This window comes from Antennarius striatus, chromosome 2 (genome assembly GCF_040054535.1).
Source record: "Antennarius striatus isolate MH-2024 chromosome 2, ASM4005453v1, whole genome shotgun sequence".
Classification (NCBI taxonomy): Eukaryota; Metazoa; Chordata; class Actinopteri; order Lophiiformes; family Antennariidae; genus Antennarius; species Antennarius striatus.
In genome coordinates, this window is record NC_090777.1 from 17350322 (window position 1) to 17372690 (window position 22369).

The following is a 22369-nucleotide window of genomic DNA, read 5'->3' on the forward strand; positions in this document are numbered from 1 at the left end:
ATGCATTTTCTTTTAGGATGGCACTCTTTTACAATCTATAGCTGAGGTTATGGTATCCTGCTATTGGAATTGCCAAATATTTCAGAGTGACACCAGGATTGACAGATGTCCATAAATCCGGATCAATACTGGTGAAGTCTGACTACTGCCTGATCAGGTGCTTGTTTCCTGTCTGTATGGACCAGCCGTCTGATACAGTTTTAGGAAAGTTTCAGGAAACAATGCCCCCCCCACCACACCACCCTGAGATAACCCTTTGCCCCTGACCACCCTGCAAAGACAGTTTACTCTTTGGACTTCTCTTCTTCGCCTGTAAACACCAACCATATATATCTCATCTCACCATAATGTAAATTGTAAATACTTTTTAAAAAAAACTGTATTCCTTATTCCTTATTACTCCATATTGCTTCTCTTCCACCTCTTAATGAACCAACACCACTTCCTCGTATGGTAAACTTTACCGTACTTGGCAATAAAACTTTTTTCTGATTCTGAAAGTTAAGCTCACTTCAAATTGTTTTCAGTTAATAAGACTTCATATATTTAAAATCCATCCACAGACTCCTAGTTTTCAATTTATTTTTCGCATCATGTTAAACAGACACACAAACACAAAAACACACGCACACACGCACACACACACACACGCAGGAATACAGCGCAGACAAAAAACATAAATCCTTCACAATTTCCCAAAGTTCACCTTTCCTCACATTAGACAGTATCACACAGAGCGGGTGTAGCACCCCCAAAACACCCCACCCCACTCCAGACCCCTTTGATGAGCTGTCAGATTACTCATCTCCACCCATCAGCGCTGATTAGTCAGTAATGGAGCCCATTTGTATGAATGAGTTGGGGCCGAGGTAATGATCAATAGGCACCTTGACAGATAGATGGGGAGAGGACACACACACACACACACACGCACACACACACACACACACATACACACACACGCGCCCGCGTATGTGTACATATGTGTATATATATAGGCAGACAAATGAGACTGTTTGCCTGCAGAACAAATGGAATGACAAAAGGAATCTTCCCCACACTACATTGTGTTTTGTTAATACAAGATGTCACTAAAGAATGCAATCCACAGCCCTCCCCCTTGCCTGTCTTTATTCTCCCACTACTACACTGGCATACACAAGATGCCATCATTCATTGGACCAAAGGAACGTCATATGTTTGAATTTGCAGGAACGTGTCAAGAGGTGGAAAAAGCAGGACAACCTATGATTGCTTGTGCCGATTTGCTGTACTTCCTGTTGCAGACAATGACATGGGGAAATCGATCATCTAAAGCAAGAGGATACATTTAGATTCTCTATTTTCTATTGGTATTGACTTATAAAACCAACTTAAACCTGAGATCATGTACAGCACACAAGAGAGCAATCATTTCTCTCCGCAGTCTCTGCTAGGTGTTACGGCCATATGCTCCTGTGATTGCTTGACCCCTCCCCCAACTATATCACTACATCAAGCATAATCTCCAACCCCCAACATGTGTGCCCTATGGAAATCAGGTATTGTTCCATATATGGCCTGCTCTCTTAGCTTATGTTCCCACCCACCACCAACTCATTCCAGGGAAGTCCCGCCCAGCCATTAGCAGGGATTTTCCATCCAATCCATCATCAGACTTAGCTATGGCCAGTGTGTCATAAGCGTTACCTTGGAAACCAGACTTGCTCGATATGCGGCCAAGGCTTTCAGGTACTCCTTCTTAGCTGCTTCTGTTTTTCTCTTGTATGCCTGTGAAGAAAAAAAAAAAATCAAAACAAGAGGCTTCGGGTGAGAGGAGAGGTTGACATGTTCATAAATGTGCAGAAACAGATGTCTGTCTCTGAATGCTAAAACACACACTATATACACATCCTTAAACACATCACCCAAAAACACACACTAGCACCGATGCACACACAATCACACACACACACACACGCACGCATGCATGCGCACACGCACGCACGCACGCACACACACACACACACACATCTTAATGTCTCCCTTTCTATCAGAATCAATGGTACAGAACATCTCTATTTCCTCATCAGGGCACTAAAACTCCCTCATCTCAATGTGTCTCCCTCTATTGTAGCAACACATCATTTCCATTCCAATCCACCTAGCGAAATGAACTAAAACTTCTCTCTCTCTCTCTCTACCCCCCCAAACCCCCACTCCACAATCACGATCCTCTCAGCATAGTGACATTACTGATACACCACAATGGATGTTGTCATTTGCAACATTAGGATATGATTCTGACTGCGCATGACTTTTGTTTGAAAGTGCTTTCTATATTGTTCCAGTGATGTATCGACCCCTGTTGTCATGCAGCTAAATGCTGCTGATGCATTTGAATGAATGTGTTTGCATGAAAATCAAGGTTTTTGAGTACATGTGTGTGTGTGTGTGTTTTTGCACACAAGTACTGGCTGTGTAGGATGTAGGTTGTCTATAGAAGGCTGTATGTGCTATAGGAGAAATCACATTTATTATACAAAACAGATAAGAGAAAGAACCAGGAAGGCTTTTCAGTGTTTCTTTTTTATGTTAGTATGTCATACCAGTTCCATCATTATCACTTGTACCAATACCAAAATAGATGATCTAATCAACACCTATCTCTGAGAACTATAAATATGCTGCCATGTACTTTTTGTAACAAGAAAAGAAAGCCAAATTCCTTAATTGCAAAAAAGTCTAAGCACAACATGAGAATGGAACTTAAAAATGTTTTAAATCACTGTCTGAGCAATTAATATGTTATCACAAATTTGATGATGTCAGCTTTTGTTCCTGGAGAGTTTCCAATGCGATATGTAATGGTGATGGACAGTTTTAGATGAGTTGATGCTCCACACCAAGAGAAAACAGTATTAAAAATAACAACTGTATCTTACAGTACATCAGCACGCATTTTCTATCTAATGTCAAAATATTACTGTCAATAGGAAAATAAACTAACAACAGTAGTTCTTGAGTAAAGGAAAGGAAAGGAAAGGAAAGGAAAGGAAAGGAAAGGAAAGGAAAGGAAAGGAAAGGAAAGGAAAGGAAAAGGGAAGGAAAGGAAAGGAAAGGAAAAGGGAAGGAAAGGAAAGGAAAGGAAAGGAAAGGAAAGGAAAGGAAAGGAAAGGAAAGGAAAGGAAAGGAAAGGAAAGGAAAGGAAAGGAAAGGAAAGGAAAGGAAAAGGGAAGGAAAAGGAAAGGAAAGGAAAGGAAAGGAAAAGGGAAGGGAAGGGAAGGGAAGGGAAGGAAAAGAAAAGAAAAGAAAAGAAAAGAAAAGAAAAGAAAAGAAAAGAAAAGAAAAGAAAAGAAAGCCATCATTTCTTCCTCCAAATTATCATTGTTAGCTTTCAATATCTTTCCATTGACTTTGCGATGATGTTAAACTGAACAAGAACAATACAGGACTCCTCTTGGACAGATACCTTTCAGCTAAATCCAAAGCGAGACGATGCTGTTGGCAGGAACTAATTCTGAATAAATAGTGGAAATGAAAATTTCACAAATTCCTGTTCCTCAGAGGGCCAATGATGATGTGTGGTGTGGAAGCGTTGGCCATGGAGGGTTGAGGAAAGGAAGTGTGGATTGTCCCTGAGCTTGTCCCTTCTGTGAGAGTTTCGGTTCAGCAAGATGATTTTCACTTTCTCATCTTATTTTTGATGGATTCAGCACAGCTAAGAAAACCTCAGAAGATGCAGTTGTGTAGCTGTCGCTACACAACTGCATCTTTTATATTCTCAATTGTGTGAGAATATGTGATTGTTTGCTTTTGTTGGGGTGCACTAGCACTCGGGTATGAGACTATTTACACACTGCATGACAAATCAGTCCCTGACTCCTGAGATCTCTCCTGGTGCATTTATATTTTTCCCATTTTGACCGTTTCCTTTCTGTAAAATGTCCAACTTCTATAGTCTCAGACTGCTTTATGAGCTGCCGTTGCACAGAGGACTCCCCTTCCCTCCTTCCCTTTGTTGTATTAAATTTAGAAAGAAAATCACTTTTATGAGAGCCAGGGGACTGGGGATATATGGATGGATTATCTTTAGGGAGAGAAAAAGTAGCTCATTAAGGTGAGCTGTATCTCACAGCAATGTTTTTGTAATTACACAGCACATAAGACCATGGAACGACTTCTCGCCTGCTGCAGCATGCATGCCTTTCTTCTGGCTGAAACAGAAGGTGTGCATGTGATTGTGTGTTGGGCTTGATTTACGAGCAATGCACATGTGTCCTTGAACCTTTTTGTATATCAGGGATTGAAGTGTGTTTCCTAATCCACTCTACTGTTTCAGATATTTCAGACCCTCATATTTTTTTTTACCTGCTTCTGTTCTTCTCCTAGGCTATCCCACATCGAGGCCACAATCTTGGAGACATCTCCAAAGGTGGCATTGGGGTTTTGGCCCTTGATGGCCGCCTGGGTGTCTCTGAAGAAGAGCGCGTAGGCCGACACAGGTTTCTGTGGCTCGTTGGGATCCTTCTTCTTCTTCTTCTTTTGAGGTTTGGGTTTGGGCTTCATCATCTCTGCTGAAGCCCGTTTCTCACTACTAAGCTGGAGGCAGGAAAATAGATGGAGAGAAGAGAGGATGCTGGTTATAAATCAATCACTCAAAATAATTGTGTTGCTGCAGCTACTGTGGGAAGAAGCTTGAGGAGTCCTTTAGTATGTGGTGCATTTATGGGCACAATGGCTTTCCAAAATAACAGGTAAATAATAACCAGTAGCTAGAGACCAACTGCTGCTCAGCATAGGCAAAATAGCAAGACAAAACATTCAATAAACATTCTGTGAGAGGGGGAGAGAAGTGCTGAATTCGTGGATATTTTCTTTTTTTCATTAAATCATTTGTTTCACGTAGATTACAAAGAATTCGGTTCCATTTTCTGAGTCATAAAAAGGATTACGTCTATATTTTTCATAACATGGACCCTGTTGGTTTGTCAACAATAACACACTGCAATCTCACTGGCAATTTTCAGGAGGCAAAAACTGTTCACATCTGTGTGATGCACTCAATCGAATACACATGAATACATTTTCATTTTCTGTGCAGGGGCTTTGATGGGGAGTCAAATCCAGGTCACCTGATCCTGGTTGTGATTCTATATGGAAATTGCCTCCTTTTTCTGAAGAGAGAACATCAAGCAGGGGAGAGTGAGAGAGGAAAGGGAGTGGGGAGAGAGAGATAAGAGGAAAGAGAGAGAAGAGATGCAGCTGAGGAAGGATGGCAAGAAAGAAATGATGGCTTGATGTTGCCATTAGTATCGGTGAAACATCAGTTAACCTGATTTCTTGGTAACTATAAAGGCAGGAAATTACAATCCAATTTTCATCCATATAATAGAAACTATAATGACATACTGAAAATATAATGATATACGTTGGCATTATGTCAAAGGAAAGATATTTATGTGCACTATTTATAGCTTACCCGAGTTTGTTTTTCATCTGGTTATATATATTTTTTTTAATCCTATCCTTTATGACGTACTGATGCTCGGTTTCAGTGTTAAAACTCAGCAGAACAAACTATGAAACATATCTGTCTCTGTGCGAGTATCAAATAGCAACTTGAGGACATTTAAACACGTTCAAATCCATCTAACCCTATTCTTATCATGGGATTAAGAAAAAGCCTTCTTTTCTCCTTTAACTGTCGTTTCAGAAACAGGAAATGACTGCCTTTGAAAATCACATTGTTTCAGCAAAGCATTTGCAGCCAAACAACACAATGTATTCCAACCAGCATGAAATTAACTAATCAAAATTCAAGGTCCGGGAGCACATTTGGCAGCTACAGTAAACTTCAAAATGGCTTCTGTAGTGTGCAGAAATGAATGGATGTATTCATTCATGCTAATGTAAAAGTATGGCTTGTCTCTTTCACTGCTTGCAGGTAATTCTATTTTGTGTGTGTGTGAGAGTATGCATGGTTTCATTAAAAAATAATCATCCCTTGCAAGGAAACAGAAGACAGGCATTTGAAATTACATCTGATCCACCCGAGTCTTTGAAGTGAAAATAGAATAAACTGAAGGGGGACCAATGAAACAGAAAAATAAGAAAAAAGACGGTTAAATAATATCCAGGAATATTTTCATACATTCTCACACAGGACAGACTGATGACAATCAATCACTGATGTAATCATCCGGGAGAAGAAAAGGTATGTTCCGTCATGTTGCTCTCTGGTGTGGCATGCTTGTGTGTCTTCATCAATCAAGACATTTTAAAGAAGTCTTTTCAGATTTCTATGATATTTTGTTTGTTTGCACCAATAGTTCAATACAATAAATCAGATTTTATATCAGCTTTTATACTTAAGTACTTTAATGAGTACAAAATTAAACAAATATTGGCACAAGAATTTATTTTTCCTATTTTTACTTCATCAGACACAATAATCTGAGTGATTTTTCTACAAATTATTGAGGATGGATTGGCCATGCCACATATCCTAAACACAATATCAGGTTTATTTTCCTGACTTTCCTTCTTCAGGTGCAGAAAACAGTGATGATTATAGCTGCTGTTGTTGTCAGTTGAGAAGATGAGAGTTACATCCCTTATTCATAAGACAACATATTGTGGCTTCACTGCTCTCTGGTCTATTTTCAGATACTGTTGTGGGGAGATTGCTATCTGTTCCTCCGCTACAATGGATTTCTCCCATAGTGACTGTTGCAAAATAGTAAATCTGTAAAGTAGCTCTTTGTGGCTGATGCCTTGACATTAGTTTCTGATGCTTGCTATTCACATTTCAGACCGCTGCAAATTTGTCTCTTGTCCTACAGCACTGCAGCTGAGTTAGAAATATTAAACATTTAAACCCTACATGTTTACAAAGTTTCTTCAACAGCAGTATAAATATAATCTAGACAGTGAACATCTTCATGAGATCAAAATTAAAGGTTGCCTTAAACAACATGTGCGTTACTGTCTATGAGACCAACATGTCCAGAATTGTAGAGGAGTAATATATGTTTGAATACTGTAGTTTGTAAGCTAAAGTCTGAACTACAGAGCGAGCCATGGTTAATCAGGATTTCTCTTGTCTGAGAGAGGGAAGGGGGAAGAGGGAAATGGAAGGGGTAATGGTAGAGGTTGGGGTACAGATAGGGAAGGGGGCAGCTCTAATAATGAATGGACAGCTCTACACTGGCAAGACAAGATTAGAATTGACAGTCTGATAACTGCGTCACTATTAAAACAGCAGACAGACAGAAAGATAGAAGGAAGGAGGAAGTCAGAGAGAGTGAGAATAGAGTGGAGAGTGAGATTCAAAGGAAAAGAGAGAGTTGATGTAGAGAGAGCAGATAAAAAGAGAAGGGGAGGCAGAGGGATGGAGAGGGAAGAGCATAGATAACAAAAAGGACAGGTGCAGACTCAGGACCAACTGATTTTAAGAGACATGAACATTAGACAATAAAACCAGGTAATAGTATAGGAGAGTGTAAAAGTGTCCAATCACAGCACCTTGAATATATGTATCATCGTTATATACACTGAGCAGCAAAGTGAACCAAGTGCTGCATGGTGCATCATTTCATAAGGTCATAAAAACAAACAGACCCTGCTCAGAGGCGATACACAGTGATGTCATTATACCGAAGTATGATGAAGACACCGAACACAAGACTAAATCACATCTGAATGCCACCCACTTCTAAAGCTTTAGGGGTGGGATGGAGTTCGCCAACAACCATTAGCAAATAATACACAGGAAGCCTATTTTTAGATGGATATTTTTAAATGTATAGTTTTTGCAGGAAAATGATGTCTGAATGAAAATTTGTATAAATACAAAGGCTATTTGTTTGGCAAAAAACAACAACACAATACTGTTTTAATAGGAAGGCTGCTCATTATTGACTAATGTTTCTTTTCGCATTATTGAAATGACTTGATATTGTCTTCAAATGAAACAGGAGGCAGCCGGCAGATAAGGAGCAGACCTCAACCAGTTTTGAATTTGGTTTTATTTTGTTTTTTTGCATTCATTTTCAGAAAACTTAAAAACTACAAGCAGTGTCTTTGATGGTTTGCAATAAAAAAGTTTCAATGTTTAAAGGAGTTTCAATTAAAACTCTAGATCTAAATAAAGAAATAATAAAGAAAATAATGACATATTTCAGTGCATGTAAGTAAACAGTCACTGAAAGGCTGTCAGAACAGATACAGACTGCATGCAGTCTGCATAAAAACTTTTAATTTGACAAGTTTTAGAATTCAGTCTTTTCAGCTGCACCACAATCGCTGTCTCTCTGAAATAAAGCATGTGGTAAGTGGTGTCTGCATGAGGATATTATCCAGCTCCACCCACTCTTCGTGAAATGGGGTTATTTGATAGAACTCAACACAGTATCGACACAAAACATCTAATGTCGGCCAGGTTAATGACAGCAAATCCAGTGGCAAGCTGGTTAACTTTTTGGTTAATGGCATCCTGAAGCTGAGCTAAAAAATTGTATGACTAGCTGAGTTAATATGAAATGTTAAGTGCCTGCAAGTAACTTCATCAGTCATTAGAATGAGCTATCTTTGTGTTTTAGGCTGTGATTGGCTGATTTTGTTGGAGTGGCTTTAGAGCCAGATAGACAGCAGTCGGTAAATACTTCAGAAACAAGCAAAGACATTTGAACAACCTGTTCAGGCGGTGAGACAAAAACACTTTTTAAGATACAGTACGTTGTCCTTCTGTTTTTTAATTTAGCATTGTTTTAGGAATAGATATTACTGAGTGCTTTTTAAGAGGTGTGGAGGAATCAAATGACATGGAATTTATTATGAATGAAAACTATCACACATTAAAGCAGCTTTTATTGATGAGAGCAGAAGCAGGATAAGGCTTCGAAGCACAGTGGAGTGCTTACACTGACACCATCACGTTGGATGAGCTCAGGACACCATCTGATGAACGCAGGATAAATTTTCACGCTCTTTGTAGTTCTGTTTGTTCTACAAATCCCATTCAAGAAAACATCTGTCTCTTTAGCTTCTGAATGCTCCCCAGCTAGTTGCTAACTCTGCAGCGTTTGCTGTTCCGCTGCTGAAAATAGTGAAACTGCCAGAACAGAAAAACAGAACGATGACTGACATGCTACTAAACACCATAGTGCTAGGAAAAACTTGGCACAGATAGTTAAAAGTAAAATATTCCAATGTATATTTTACTTTTTGTATGTTGTAAAGACACTAAGCCATGATATTCATGAAAAAAAAGTGGTTCAGTGGAATGCATCTCTTCGACAGTGCAAGCATGGACCCCTCCAGACCAGCATACTAGAGAGAAGTGCAGCTTAGTGCAGCTGTTATAGACTCTAAGCCTTTGTGGGTTTATAAATAGATAAATGGTCATGGTAAGAGAAGCAGGAGAGAGAATAATGGAATTTCAAGATGCCATATACAATTTTTCTGCAATTTCCACCGCATGTTGTAAGTTGCAGTGGCTTTCTGAGGGCTGTGCAGAGTAACAAAAATACAACAATACATTACCCTAACTCATGTCTTTCATGAGCCGGTTTAAAGACATATACTGGCAACTGAATGATTTCGTTTTTCTCCAATCTAGATAATTTTAGTGTGGAAGAGAAAAGACACTGAAGTATGTTTTAACAGTTTTCCGTAAGTAGGGAAGAGAAAGATTTGGGCTTACATTTTGGAATAAATTACATACTTGTAGTTGTTATTTATATATGTGTTTCACCCAGCGCTTTAAAGAAACACTGTGAAGATTGTAGCCTTTAAAAATGGCAGGCAAGAGGAGAATGTCGACAAAGCTGTTTGAAAGCTCAACCATTAAACTTATGTCAACTTAGATTCTCTGCAGGTGCCATGTAGACAATCCAAACTAGAGCACGTCTGTTATAATAGTTTCTTACATTCTGTAAGGTAATTACAACATATGATTGTCAACTTTAACCACAGGAGCCTATAAATTCCTCATATCTTAACATGCCAGTTTTTTTTCCGATTGCCCCTGTGCCTCTTTATTGTGCGTTCTCATCATCTAGCTCACCATGAAAGCGTGATGGATGAAATATGCTTAAAATATATATTCTGAGCCCTCCTCATCTGGAAGCGATTACAGCTCCATGTCAGACTGCCCATCTGTAAGTAATGAGCCGGACTGCATGTCAAAACCTGCGCACACATCTCTGAGTAGAAACAGGCACTTGTCCAGAAAGCAGCACTCATCAAATCCAGACCAGCCAAAACAATAATGAACTGGAAGTGCAGAATTATACCTGATATCTATAAGACATGAAAGGATGTCAGTGGGGATTGCATAGACCTGAATTATAAACACCCCACTATGGAATTTGTATCCAGTTCTTATACCGTGTATACCATTGCAAATACAAAAGCCCTTTAAGATGTGACATTTTTAGGTGCAGGCTTGCTCTCCTGATCTGGCAAGATGGTTTTTATTTCAATTAATATTTCAATTGCAAACATTACAATTCAAACTTCAGCCCAAAGCCATCATGGAGCTAAGCTTCTAATTTATTTGACTCTGTAAGATGACTGGCAGCTTTGAGGACCTCCTCCGTGCAAACGCTGCCTAACAGCACTGGACCTGCTTAATCAGCCTAAATTGCAAAGTCGAGGCCCATGTATTTGGTAATGTGGTTAAAACAGTGGCAAGTGAGAGCTAATTAGATTAACGGTAGTTTAACGAGCAGTTGGAGGGGCCCCTGCAGATTGGATTTTAATAAATAGTGGCAAAAGCATCTGCTATGCACTTCCTGGCTCTGCTGGCATCCTAATTGGCCCCAGTGGGTTGCTGTAGCTCAACAGCGCACAGTGCAATTTAGGAGGGAGGAAAAAAGCAAAGTGCTTATCTTCTGTCCAGGTACGCCTGCAAAATTATATAAAAAAACATTTTTCAAAGGCTTCAAAAGTGAGGTTTTATCAACATTATTACTATACTAATGCAATATTAAATGTTTTATCAACAAAGAACACCCACAAAATACCCCAAAAGAAGTAATAGTGAATAAAACCGATTTGGATATATTCATCTGTTCTTATTGTTTGTTTTCAAGATGAAATGTTCCCATGATGAGGTCTTTGTGGAAGCAACATGCACAGAAAGGGAAAAAAAAAATTAATCAAACATGAATGAACAACCATAGCTGGGTTATTTCCATAGCAACAGCCCGAGGGGACAACTTGAACCTTGTTAATGTGAGCTGGTGATGTCTCTTTGTAAACATCTGCGCAGCAGGGGGGGAGAAAGCCAATGAGAGAGCCTGGCAACAGAGGCATCACAGGGCAGCAACCTCTTGGTAACAATCGAAGTTTCCATTATCCAGAGTTGAAAGGACCTAAAAGTGCTCTGAAATATTGCAGCATTTGAAGTTGATAAGCGTCTTTGTACTAGTGCTGTTAAGTGTCCAAAACAGTGAGGTTGTTTACAGTGAAGCTCACTCCAAAATACAACATGCAAATATTCAGGAAAAGGTGATCTGACATGCAAGTCATTGCACAAATTTATTGATGTTATTCCTCTAACATCAGGCAACAAATCACTGTCAAAAGCTAATGTGCTCTTGTCTTATGCACCTGCAACTAGCAGCCAGCAGAATGCACGTGCACACAAACAGCAGGACTGAGGATTATTGAAGGTTGCTTGTTTGTGATCATAAAGGCACCACGCAAATCATTTCAAGTTTAATATAGAAATGAGGAATTGCCGTCAAAGCATTTTGGTTTTTTTTTGTCTGCTAAAGTAATAAAAAGTACAAAAGTCAATTCCACTAAATATAAAATCTATGATTTCAGCATTAAAGAAAGAGGGACTTTCTCAGAAAGAAAACTGATTGCAGTCTAAAATTATAAGTTGGTAATAAGTCCAGGGCAGTAGAATAGTTATTCTATCCGTAAACAATGCTCTTGGTATGTAAAGAGGAGCAACAACAGTCTGGTTGAGTCAATAATGTCTGCTTCAATCAGTTTTCAATCACTGCACAAAGATTACAAAATTTCATAATAACAAGCCTTTCGACAGTAAAAGTAAAAAAATATAGAATTAAGGAGTTATTCACTCTCTCTCAGTGCCAAATCAACTCATCTGTGAGCAGACAGTATGTGGAGTCTGGCAGCACCACTGCTGGCAGGATCAGGTATCCATAAAGCTCTTACAAATAGTGTCCCAAACCTCAGTGATTCCTTGGGTGAGAGTAATGGCTTCTTTGCACTGAGCTGCGGTGTGCTATTGTAGAATCACAGAGCGGTTAATTGAAACAAATGACTCTAATAATGGGACATTATCCCCACAGGCTGGCTTTGTGGTGGGCCTAATTAGCATTGCGGCAGTGGCGAGGAGGACAAGTCACCACGCTGATCCCTCAAAGGAAGAAGCCGAGGCCCCTTTCTAAGCAGACAGTGGGAATCTCCTTTGTGCACAGTGTCAGAGTGCTGGGCTTTTTAACGCCAGCGTGGTGCATGTAAACATGTGTAGTTAACCCAGACCCTTTCCCATTTGATTCTTCATCTCTTCCTGGATACGCATGTTTAACAGTTTAGAGCTACAAATTAATGTATTTGATTAAATTATCATAATTTATTTCTATCAATTTAACTGTCGGTTATTACCAATAGAAAACATTTTTATTGGTAATAACCAAGGCCCATGTGGACCAAAAAGTTTGTAATGTGAGCTGACAGTGGATAGGTGTGTGTGTGTGTGTGTGTGTGTGTGTGTGTGTGTGTGTGTGTGTGTGTGTGTGTGTGTGTGTGTGTGTGTGTGTGTGTGTGTGTGTGTGTGTGTATGTGTGTGATTAACAACAACTAACAATAGAGTGAACTAATAATTTGCCCAACAGGGGATTAATAGATGATTTCTTTCTTTCTTCTTTCTACGTAGGAAAGGGACACGAATGAGAATTTCCTAAATTTGCATCTTTAAATGAGTTGTTTTGTCAAAACAGCAACTGATAAAATCCCAAAGATTCTATTTAAAATGGCACAAAGCTCCTGTGTCAGATGCCAGATCTAGATCTAGGGCTGCCACAAACAATTGTCTTCGTTTAAAAAAAAAAAAAAATCATCATTTTGTGATTGTGACTGGCTAATCAAAATTTCCTAGTGAACAATGAAATCACATCAAAGTGTATTTGTTGTTCCAGCAACAGCTAATAACACCAAAATATCTTCATTCACTACAATGAATGAAAAAGAAACGACGCTTCTATTTAAGATGCTAAAAGCAAGGGGTTAACCGTTAGGAAACTTCCTAGAAATGAATGAGTCCTCAAAGCAGTTGTTGACTAATTTTCTTTGCATCAACTAACCACGACAGCTGTAAATGGAAGCATTAACTATTTTCTGTTAATTGATCAACGAATGATTATCACCATTTCTTCCCAATGCTGTTCTTTTCATTGTCATCACAGTCTCCATTGGGGCGTCAGAGCCCCGTAACTAACGTCACAATGTAAGACATTGTTATGTGGATGTATTTTTGGTCACCACTGAAATCTGTTTATGCCATTCCTAATTATTTACCCTTGTACAGAATGATGTCAGACAGTCAGCTGTAATTCAGTGCTCAAACCTCTGTGACCGAGCTGAAACATTCATTAGTCGGAATGGTTGCCTAAGGTTATTTGAATTAGGTGCATGAATATTCATGAGTTGCAATGAACGAGTGTTTGTTTTTAATGCTCAATCTGTTAATACTCCTCTTCATTACTTCACTCTGAACCCTGCGTGATAACCTGCACAAAACAAAGCTTTACTTTTCAAAAGCACAATGTCTTTGGAAGCCTACTTGTTTTGGTTTAAATGAAATGGGAGTGCCCTCCCAATTATCTACCTGTCATTTCTCCTGACAACTACAAGACACATTGTTCACCCCTACTGTGGAGTGCAGCACAGAAGGGCATCTGTCTTGTTTTGAAATGAAAAGTCACAACAGAAAGCATTTCTACTGTTACAAACAGTGATTTATCTGGGAACGTCACTGAGATGTCATATCTATCCCTGTGAAAGGCAGCAGAGCAAGCAGGTCATATGAGATATGTCTAAAACCTACACTGGGAAAAAAAAAAAAACAATTGCAGTTTCAATTTAAAAAAAAAAAAAAGTAATCCAGCTGCACCGAGCATGAGAAGTCAAGTCAAATTGAAATTTTCAGCCCCATATTTTTAAGATTAAGTTTATTTTAAGACGGCTCTAGCTTTGCAATTGTAGGTTGTCTACAGGACCAAGAGAGGAAGACACGTCCCTGAGATTTCACTGTTTACAACAGATTGAGCACACCTTAAATTAAATTCACTCTTTATGTTCCTGTGTATTTTTATTTCCTTCTGTATATCACAGGTCTGAGACATTTTTGCAGCATAAATTAATTAAATGTTAAGAAAAGCTCACTCTGAACTTAAGAATCTCTAGTTTCCATCTAACTGTTTCAGTAACAGCAGCTGTCAATATCCTTATTATGTTGTGGCTTTAAAACAGCTATGCTCTGCCCTCCCCAGACTGCCCTCAATGCCAAGTGATGCAAAATAAATGTCCCTTCGCTGATTAAATGAAGTCAAATTAAGCCAAGCTCACATAACCTTGTAGTGATCAGTGACTCTGACAAAGACTAATCCTGGAAACAATCGCACACATGCAGTACAAGTAGCAGATACACAATACTGTACTGTAACTTACACAAAGCGGAAAGACTTGTACTAATCCATTGAGTTTTTCTGTCTTGCACATGAATATAAACTAGAATGAGCACAATTCCATCAGGTGACCTTCAACATGCTGAATGGTCATGTTTCTGGATGGGTAGATGGGAACTAACATGTAATCAATGACAGAATCATACACAAGATCTGAATTAGCAATCCTTTTTACTATTCATTAAAACTGACCCACTATTTGTTTTTGCTATCAAAAACAAATACCCAAATAATTAAAATAATTATTACAAATAATTCATTGTACCCGTGCCATCAGGGGGTACAATGACTCTCTCAGGAGGAGCAGGGGGGAGGTGGCGAGGTCAGCACATGGTTGAATGAATTTTATTTAATTTTATACCATTTAGTGTAGTGTATGTCTTGTGGTATGTCCTGTGATGTCAGTATTTCTTTTTCTCCAGGTGTTTATCCAGTATTTATTCATTATGTAATGCCTGAGCATGGGATATGTGCAATTTCCTCCAGGATTAATAAAGTATATATGTATCTGTCTATCTATCAATTAATTTGATGTTCCAAAGGAACCAAAACACAGATAATTTGCAGCAATTAATTTTGTTTTGTAATTGAGCAAATATACGACTGTTTTTCACTTGAAAAATTACAGCATTTTATCAGTTAACAAGTAGTTGCCAATTTGTTTCAATCGACCTAATAAATTCAGGCATCTGCCCAACAGCTGGTTGTGGAATTCTTCTACTCTCAAGTGGCCAGAAATACCAGTCCCAAAACCCGACAACAATCACTGCAGCAAAAATCATTTAATGCAGCTTTAAAACTAATTACCACAGCAGCATCTACGACTGACAAATTACCCTTGATACCAACAGTAATTGGTCAAAAATAACACAAGCAGGATGCTAAAACTCAACTGCCGGTGGCCTATCACACATTCTGCCAAAAACATTAATCTGCACCACATGTTTAACAAAACCAAACAAAGTTCCCATCTGGAGTCATCTGACTGAATATGTGATATCAATTGTAAAACTGGCGGCTGACTTTTTTTGGCTGTTGGGGCTTTCCTTCTCCCTAACCTGCCTCATTACACCGGTAATGAGACAGAGGCCGGTGCTCTATTTCAATATTTAAATGTGCTGGGGCCCCTCAAGGCTGCGTGTCGGTGTTGTTCTGCAAACTCATCCGAGACCCCTCATTACTGTCTGTTGGTGAGTTCACCTCCTCTTTTTTACAAAGGGCTAGGGGCGAGGTCTTGCTTACAGCCTCCGCCACCGTTGCCCCAGACAGACCTTGTTGGGCTTGTTGAACATGAGACCTCTGGGTGACACCGTCTTCCCTGAGCACTGGGATGGCAGAAACCCTGACAGCGAAGGATGAGACAGGGATTCTCCTTCAGCTATGAGCATTCACTCATAGGTGTGTTTACAGCATTCAGACATCCAAGACTTGGCACCAAATGACTCAATTTAAAGGAACTGACAGAGAAGGTCAGCACTGTGGGGAGGATTGAGAAGAATCTAAAAGAATTTTGGAGTGTAAGATTTGTCTTTTATTACACTTGTGATGATGCTTTTGCCTGGTGGAATCCTCATCAATAGAGCAATTTCAAAACGGCAGTTTAGACGACATGTGCTCACCAAAACCAAAACTCAATGAGTATCAAATTATAAAGCAAAGAAATTCTCCTCAGACCCCATATATGTATTTGACACCTGTTTTTATCATTCTAGCAGATTTTATTGCTGCTACTAGTGGATCCATAATTACAAACGTATAATAACTGTCAGAGTGAATATATTTAGCATAGAAAAAAATAGAGAGACATCCTTTTCCTACAAACCAGAAGTCTTAAGATTTCACAGGTCAACCCTAAATTAAAAGAAATTACAGCTTTTAAAGTTTTCAGGATGAACCGATGCAAAATTTGTTGCCTATGCAGAGGGATGACGATCAATCCTCTGCTCTCAATCCTGTAATGATTTAACTGTGTTTGCTGTAGGATCGATGTGTGCTGAAAAAGAGAATCCCAAAGCAGGGAGAAGTTTACAGAGCTTTAGCCTCAGGCTAAATGTTGTACAAAAACCAGCAACAACATCCCTTGAGATGAAGCGTATCTGTTGCTCCAGCTGAGCTTGTACTTGTAGGAGGTTTGTATGTGCACTGATGGAAAGCTTTCATTGAAGCTCAGTCTATCCTTAAGGTAACAATGTCAACTTTTTATTTGCTCCTTCAGCCACGGTGAAAGATGACTGTTGAACGATTAGCATCCAGCTATCTCCTCCAATTTTTGTCTATGAGGCCTTTGTTATTACAGTCCAACAAACAAACACAAAGGCTTATCGCTTCATTTCCGACCCTTACGGAGAGCGCCTGTTTCCATCCTTCTTTGTTTTTCTTTAAACATTCAGCAGACATAAATTCAATCTTTCATATTATGCCTGTATCAGTAAAAAAATTAAGGTTGATGGCCGTTGTTGGGGAAGCATCAAATGAAACATCCTTAATGGAGCCAAAATGAAAATAACGTCATCTCCAATTTCTTTAAAATATTTCTCAATATACATTCTACTTTCCCATTCCATGGCTTCAGAAATAAGCTCCTCTTGTCCCTGGAGATAATAAATGAATTGAACCCCCCCCCCTCCCCCAAACCTCTCCAACCCCCCTCCTCCTTCTTCCTTATCGGTCATCTATTTTTCCAGAGTAAGCTATTACTTGCTGGGGTTGCTAGGCAACAAGAAATATTAATAGCGGCTATTATTAGCCAGGCTCTGCTAGAGTAGCACTAAAATGTGGAAGTGGGAAACATGAATGTGTTACATAAATCTTTGGACCTTTCACAGTGTGTGCAAGTCTCTGTTTGTACGGTGATTTATCGCAATGACGGTTCATTTATGAGAAAAGGGGCTGTGAAATAAGAAAATGGAACATTACCCTGAAGGGCTATTTGAAAATAAATAATTGCAAAGGTGAAACAAAAGCTGGGTAAGAATCAGACACTCCCTCTCTGTTTCCTTCTGAAGTACTATGGGCCAAAAGGACCAGTTTTGTTTCAGTCTAAAGTTTATGAATAAATACTTCTTCCATGCATTCAGAGAAACATTTCATATGTTGTCTTCAACTAAAACCAACCCATCTGAACATGTGTGTAGGTTTCCAGCTGGAACTGAAGAGCAGATTGACTATGAAGGCAATCCTTTCAATAGCATCTTCCTCATGCACCAATCATTTGCAGCACAGTAGCCAATGGACTGTGACCTAATCCTGAAGACTGGCTTTACTAAAGCTAGTTCCTATTAAGAAAAAAAAAAAAAAAAACAGCTACAACTTATGCAGTTTGATTCTGAAAATCACATAAGACCTGATTAACGGAGGATAAATGCCATGGATGCTCACATTAAAGCATAAATATTCATGATGGAGGGCAGAGAGAAAAAAGTAATATTTATGTCAGATGAAAGTATATCACGCTGAATAATTCAAGGCAGGGCATCTATAATTCATCTGGTTCGATCCTATGATTAAAGCATTTGAATGTGTTCGCCAGGGGTGTTTACATGTTCAGTCTGAAACATGTTTAACACAAAAAAAAGTCCAGTAAAGTCCCTTTACTGGAGGGAGCAGGGGCCCTCAGCATCCTTAACAAGAAATAGCCCCCCACCCGATAAGATTTTCTATTCTGCACAAACACCCCCACCCAACCCTGTCCCTTTCTTGCTTTGCCAATCATAACAAATGAAAAGTGCAGTGCTGAGTTTCTTGCTCCCTTTCTCAGCTCACTTTGAGGGAGTAAAATCTATGAGTTGTGCAGCTGGATAGATTTTAAAAGAACCTCGCTGCAAAGGTCTGAGAGGCAGCAGCTCTCTGTATTTATAAATATTACATGTACAAGCCCTGGCCTTGCTTCGACTTCACTTTCCCAGCTTTCTTGGCCTCTAACTGGCCTAATTATCGCTCAAAGAGATGAATGTTTTGCGAGAATAAAAATTGATGTGGGACTATTAAGAGTGACACACAAAAGAATAAGTCATTTTGTTCATTCACTGCTGTTTGTACGAGTTTTTTGAGTATCATAAGATTTTGGGTATATTTTGAGAAGACTGAACTCTACAGAAGACCCAACATTCAAAGAAACTGTGTGGTATTGACTTCTGACCACAAAGACTAATAGCCTACCACAGTGCTTGACTTGTACAAGCACAAAGGGCTAAAAGGGAACAGAAAAAAAAAGTTGAGCTTACTGAGTGCACTGGCCCCGAGAGGAGGTGGGTGTCCTGACCCAGCATGTTGGACATCATGAGCGCAGGCAGCTCTGGATAAGAGTAGGTGTTGAGCAGGCCGTTGTGAGGAAGGGAGTGGAAGGGGTAACCTGACTCATGCTCCATGAGGTGCAGCAAAGAAGGGTCAGCATGGTTGGGGGGTGTGATGGGGGGGATCTCATAGTCATCATCCCCTCCTCCTCCTCCTCCACCACCACCACTGTTGCCTCTGCCTTGACTGGAGTAGTTCTGGAAAGATGATAAAAGGAATTAATCATTTAGAGAAACAGTTGTTGAAATCTTCAAATTACACACTGTTCAATTGTTTCTACACTTTTCTAATTTCAGGGTGACAAGTAAATATTTTCTTTCTTAAAAACAAAGGAAACACTAGGATAGGTCACAGGTCTGGCTTTACATCCATCTGACAGCCAAGGAATGTCTGTAGTTTTGCATGAATCCGTTGTGTTCAGCTCCAGGGCAACCATACATGGGTGGATGGATGGATGGACCGATGGACTTTTGCCATACATTTGGATAATGAGAGGTACACAAGACACATAAACTCAACTCAACAGTCACAGTTATTTAAAGCATGAATAAAATAACAGCCTTTAATACTTGACTACTACAGAAAACACATGGCCATCAGATAAGCACACCACACACAAAACATTGCAACAGCAAATTGATGTTTAGTAACAATCTGGGAGAGAGAGAGAGTAATTAATTATCTTCTTTTTTCTCTCAAAATGAACCTGTTGATTTGTTTTTGCAGCAGACAATGTGTCACATTTGTCAAAACTGTTTTGTTTCTGATGAAATTACAAACAATAAGAAATGCAAATTGTTGTGCTTACAAAAGTGTTAAAATTTAATTAAAGATATACACAGCAAATTAATTAGAGTCAGACAAAAGCTCCTGTACAAAGTAATTTGCTTCACAAGTGTTGACAGCTTTGGAGCAGCATTCTGTCAGCCTACACGCTTTTAAAATACACTTAGTCGAATTCATTAAGTGAAAAAAAAAAGTCTCTCATTTAGTGGCTATTTTATAACCTCATAATGCTAAGCATACTTTTGAGATACAGAAAAACTGAACCAATCATTATGGTTCCTCTCCTGAAATGCATTCATTTATGTACAAATGACCCTTATCTGGAAAGACAGCACGGACTTCATGTTGCTAATAAGTTGATACACGATCACAGCCTGTGGTTGTCTTTTCCAGGGCCTGGCTTGACATAATATTACACTGAGAAATATGGTTTTGTGTTCCCAAAAAACATACTGAGGGTATTCACCAGGGAATGAAAAGCAATTTTGTCAGAGGCAATCTGATGCCAACTCTCCTTTATAATGACTGAAGAAAATTAATCATCACAAATAATATTCCAGTGTCAGCCATTCAACAGCGTTTTAATAGAATTTTTATTATTCATGTCTCGTGGTACACATCAACTAGTCCGTTCTGCAACATTTCAGAAATCAATTCAATATCATCTTCGTGTAGGCTGTCATCTCGCCTGCCAGAGCTGCAATTCATCTTGCAAACAAATACTTTTAGCAAACAAACAGCAAGAAACGACAAGGAACAGCCATGTCTCCCACTAACAGAACTGCTGCTTGAAAATAGGATAAGAGTCTCATAATGTGCACTATCATTAGGGAGAAAATAATAATAATAAAAGGCAGTATGTTTACTATCAGGGGCTGATGTGTTATGTTCTCTTTCCATAACACTCGCTCTCCTCGTTTGGTGCTTGCTCCGAAATATTATTACTGACAATTTCTTTTCCTACAGTAAAGGGTTTACAAACATCTGCTTGTTGCCGTCTAACATTTATTATTGTAGTCATGTGTTATTAATGTTAACAAGCATGCGGTATGTAGTAGCCTTGGTTCAACACAAAATACAAATAAATCTGACTGGTTCGTGCATCAGTTCTTGACTATATACAGTATGATGAATTGTTCACCACTTGAGTCTAGTAGTGCATGTCACTGTTCCTTGACTATGATGTAGAACTGAAATGATTGATTAGCCAATCAGTGTGATTAAAATAAGTAAGGAAAAAATTTTAAATAATCAAATATTTGTTTGTTGTTTTTAGGAAATAGGTATCACAAATTTATTGGCATTTCTTTGTCACCCGAGACAATAAAATAAATCTTTTTGCTTTTGAAAAAATCAAGATATTTGATGGTAATATTGTTACAAGATGACTCATTTCACTGAAAAAAAAAAATCAGTGGATAAATTGATTGTGAAAAGTGTTGGCAGTTTTAACCTTGTGCAGGTTAAATTAATAGGTAATTACAACAGATCAAAAGAAGTAGAAATATTTAAGCCACACAAATTATTTGCTGCTGATCTTATGTGTCTTCAGTCTGACACATAAGATCATGTTCTGATCTGACATATCAGATCATTGAAAGCTAGCTTTAAGATCATGTCTTTCAACTTTATTTTTACAGTATAATGCCCTTGGATATAAGACACAGGACAAGGACATCACAATTTTAATATTTTCAAACATATATAAATAATTCATAAACATACTGTACTGTCTGTCAGGACATGGAGGAGTGTGGATGTAGGAAAATGGGGTCAGAAAGAAATACCAAATGTTGATTCAGCCTTCTTCTGCTCACCTTCACACACACCCTCCCCCCTCTCATCCCCCAGAGGTGAAATTTAAGTCAATCTGTCCAGTTGCTGGACAAGGGCATTACTTTGGAATGAAAAGTCTAGACATTAGTACTTTCCTTATTTTCTTTTTGTAATTTAACAGTGAGCTTTTGTTGTACATCGCTTGTACTTGAACATCAAAACACCATGTTGCTTTAACACATAGTACAGTAGTTTATAGGTGTGAGATATTTGTCTGAGGTATATTCACTATAACCATATACAAAGCAGACCCCAGTTATTTGAAAGGAACACAGAGATGATTCACCCCATGTATATTGTTTTCTATAGAACTTCAAGATCCCAGTGTGAACAAGTGGGTGCTCTGTATGACTCATTTTAAACAAAACCATATATTAATAACTGCTTTCAAAGAGAAACATGTTTATTTTGAAGCACTCAAACAAGAATTTAATCTTGGATAACCTCAGAAATTAATGCTACAAATAAGATGACAAAATGTTTGTCCCTTGCTTTGAAATGTAGTTAGTACTGGAAACAGCAATTGACCATCATTATGTTTAATATTTAATGAAATGGATTTGAATAATTAAATACAAACCATACTACTACCACCATCACTACTACTACTACTATTAACATTTTTATAATAATAATAATAATAATAATAATAATAATAATAATAATAATAATAACTATACAATAACAGGCCTTGATTACGGGTATTATTGCTTTAATATGTTAATTGTAATTTTGCTTTGAAG

At 38.6% G+C, this 22369-nt stretch overlaps 1 protein-coding gene across 3 annotated transcripts in view; it reads right to left on the reverse strand.

Annotated features, from left to right (window-relative positions):
* LOC137588490 (TOX high mobility group box family member 2-like) overlaps positions 1–22369 on the reverse strand; it is a 79253-nt gene that overhangs the window by 4704 nt on the left and 52180 nt on the right. For all 3 annotated transcript variants that reach the window (XM_068305629.1, XM_068305621.1, XM_068305614.1), the window contains 3 exons: positions 18935–19201; positions 4351–4581; positions 1690–1770 (listed from right to left, as the gene is read on the reverse strand). In XM_068305629.1, coding sequence (XP_068161730.1) covers positions 1690–1770; positions 4351–4581; positions 18935–19201 — 579 coding nt within the window. The remainder of the gene's footprint in view (positions 1–1689; positions 1771–4350; positions 4582–18934; positions 19202–22369) is intronic.